Below are 2,160 nucleotides of genomic sequence, written 5' to 3' on the forward strand. Positions count from 1 at the left end.
AACACTTTTACGCACACACCATAATCAGTACAAATGGATGGTAGATTATAAACTCAACTAAAACATTTTAAATGATTCTTATTAATTTCAATTCTGTATCACAAGAGGTACCTCACAGGCTACCAAATGAACCTCTCATGAGGTACAAAAGCAGTTGATCCTTTCTCTTCTCTTTTTGAGTGGTGATAACTGTTCCCAATTCTTTTATTGTCGCCTTAATATATAATCAATTTTTTTTATCAGTCTTTTAGTTTTTAATCAGTCGTTTAGTCTAAATGGTAAAAAAAAAAAGGTCAATTTAGGTAATGCTTTTCTTTTTTGAGGGAATAGATAGAATACTGGTTTAAGGTTTCATAAACTTCATGTTTTTTGGGTTTTTTATATATTTAGTTTCATATTTCATACATGTCACTGTTTTAGTACATTTATCTAGTTATAATAATGCAGTCATCATTACACAGCTTCATACCACTGCAATATTTGGAATCACAGATGAAAATCTCTTTTTGAAAAGACATTGCATGGAGTAGATAAAATTATACTGCATCTGATTACAAAGGAGATACAACTTGAATGCCCCTTATAAAGTTGATAACTGCCAAGTACATTATCATCAGTACCAAATCTCCATTAACACTTGATTAGCCCCAGGACAGCATTCACCATTTTAGCCACCCCATTGTGAATCTCGTGGAACTTCCCCTCGTACATGAAAGCGGGCGTTGTGACAACCTGGTTTGCTTGGTCAATGGTGATTTCTTCCACACCCTGTAAGGTCAAGAAAACAGTTTCTTATCTTTCATAAAATAAAAGTTCAAGTACCATCATCAATTCAGGAAACAACATTCTTTGATTAGTCTAAATAATAAAGAACATGTAACTGACTCATGGTAATTTAGAAATCATAACATTCATATACTCTACCATCATTGCTTTCAGTAAATAGATTGATTTATAACAATTTAAAAAATGAATCTAATAAAAATAAAATAGAACCCTCAAAGCCATCAAAAACTGTTGAACTATTAAAGGCAGTTTATAATAGATTGTTTGTGTTTGTTTGTTTGTTTTTTTCTGTTCATCAAAATTACAACAATAGTAACAACTGTCCTTAAAGGCTCAGGTAAATTTAGATCTTTCACAAAGGCTACTACAGATAAATGATGTTGGACCAGGTTTTCCTTCCATGAAACATACCTGCTCAACTACATTAGCTCCTAAGCCCTTTGCTGCTTCCAAGGAGCCTGCATATGGCCACTTGCCTGAACCATCATCTGCCAAAGGAAGAAAAGAAAACATTGCTCTGACCAAACTCTGTAAATTATTTTACAATGTACTGTGCCCTAGTACTCCCAATACCGGAATTACTCTGCTACGCATAGTGTGCAGTAGAGTACACATGTACACATGGACATCTTGATATCTTACAGTTCAAATAATTCCTTGGATAATCAATTTCAGAAGATACCATCAGCCAAATCTTCCTGAAGAGTTTGTCTGAATAGCAGAAAAATTATCATGAACTTTATCTGCTGCATTAAAATGTCTAAGTAAAGGTCAGGACTTCCAAAACAATGTTTAAAATAGTGTGTAAAAATATGTATAAAAATAGTCTTCATGTACACATTGATTGCTATTTTTGATGCTACTGAGACGACATGGAGAGAACAGACTTTAGCATACTCTTGTCATTGGAACATTAAGTTTCTCCTAAAATATGAGATATTTCCAAACTGAAACTAACTAGGGTAGATATGGTATAAATTAACACTAACATTTATAGGAATTTAAAAATGGTACAGCTTAACTTGAAGGAGCTCCGCAAAGTAAGGATTGAAATCGCATGCATGTGTATGATAATTCTTTTCTAGCTAAATCATAGCAAAAATGGAAATCTTATTTGGAGTTGGGCTATTAGTATCCATTGAAATCATTATCCTTTGGGTGATACATATAAATATTTTTTTGCAAAACATTTTTGTTTTAATTCTGCTTCCTTAATACTCATACACAAGAGACAAGTCAGTGATTCCCTCCTCCCTGGCCTTACCTGATTTCCCAAGTGTGATGGTGACTCCACTTCCCCCAAGAACTTTGGCAGCCAGCATTGGGGCAATACAGCAAAGACCAATGGGTTTCTTGGCACCATGGAAATCTTTC

At 33.9% G+C, this 2,160-nt stretch overlaps 1 protein-coding gene across 1 annotated transcript in view; it reads right to left on the reverse strand.

The window, feature by feature from the left end:
- Positions 1-365: 365 nt before the first annotated feature.
- Positions 366-2,160, reverse strand: part of LOC122263854 (glutamine amidotransferase-like class 1 domain-containing protein 3, mitochondrial) — a 19,538-nt gene continuing 17,743 nt past the window's right edge. Inside the window, exons 4-6 of the mRNA XM_086554718.1 lie at positions 2,051-2,155; positions 1,198-1,274; positions 366-768 (exon numbers count right to left, since the gene is read on the reverse strand). Coding sequence (XP_086410844.1) covers positions 631-768; positions 1,198-1,274; positions 2,051-2,155 — 320 coding nt within the window. The 3' untranslated portion in view covers positions 366-630. The remainder of the gene's footprint in view (positions 769-1,197; positions 1,275-2,050; positions 2,156-2,160) is intronic.

The sequence above is a fragment of the Penaeus japonicus genome, unplaced genomic scaffold, assembly GCF_977035675.1.
Source record: "Penaeus japonicus unplaced genomic scaffold, GWHDUDI00000001_assembly GWHDUDI00000030, whole genome shotgun sequence".
Classification (NCBI taxonomy): domain Eukaryota; kingdom Metazoa; phylum Arthropoda; class Malacostraca; order Decapoda; family Penaeidae; genus Penaeus; species Penaeus japonicus.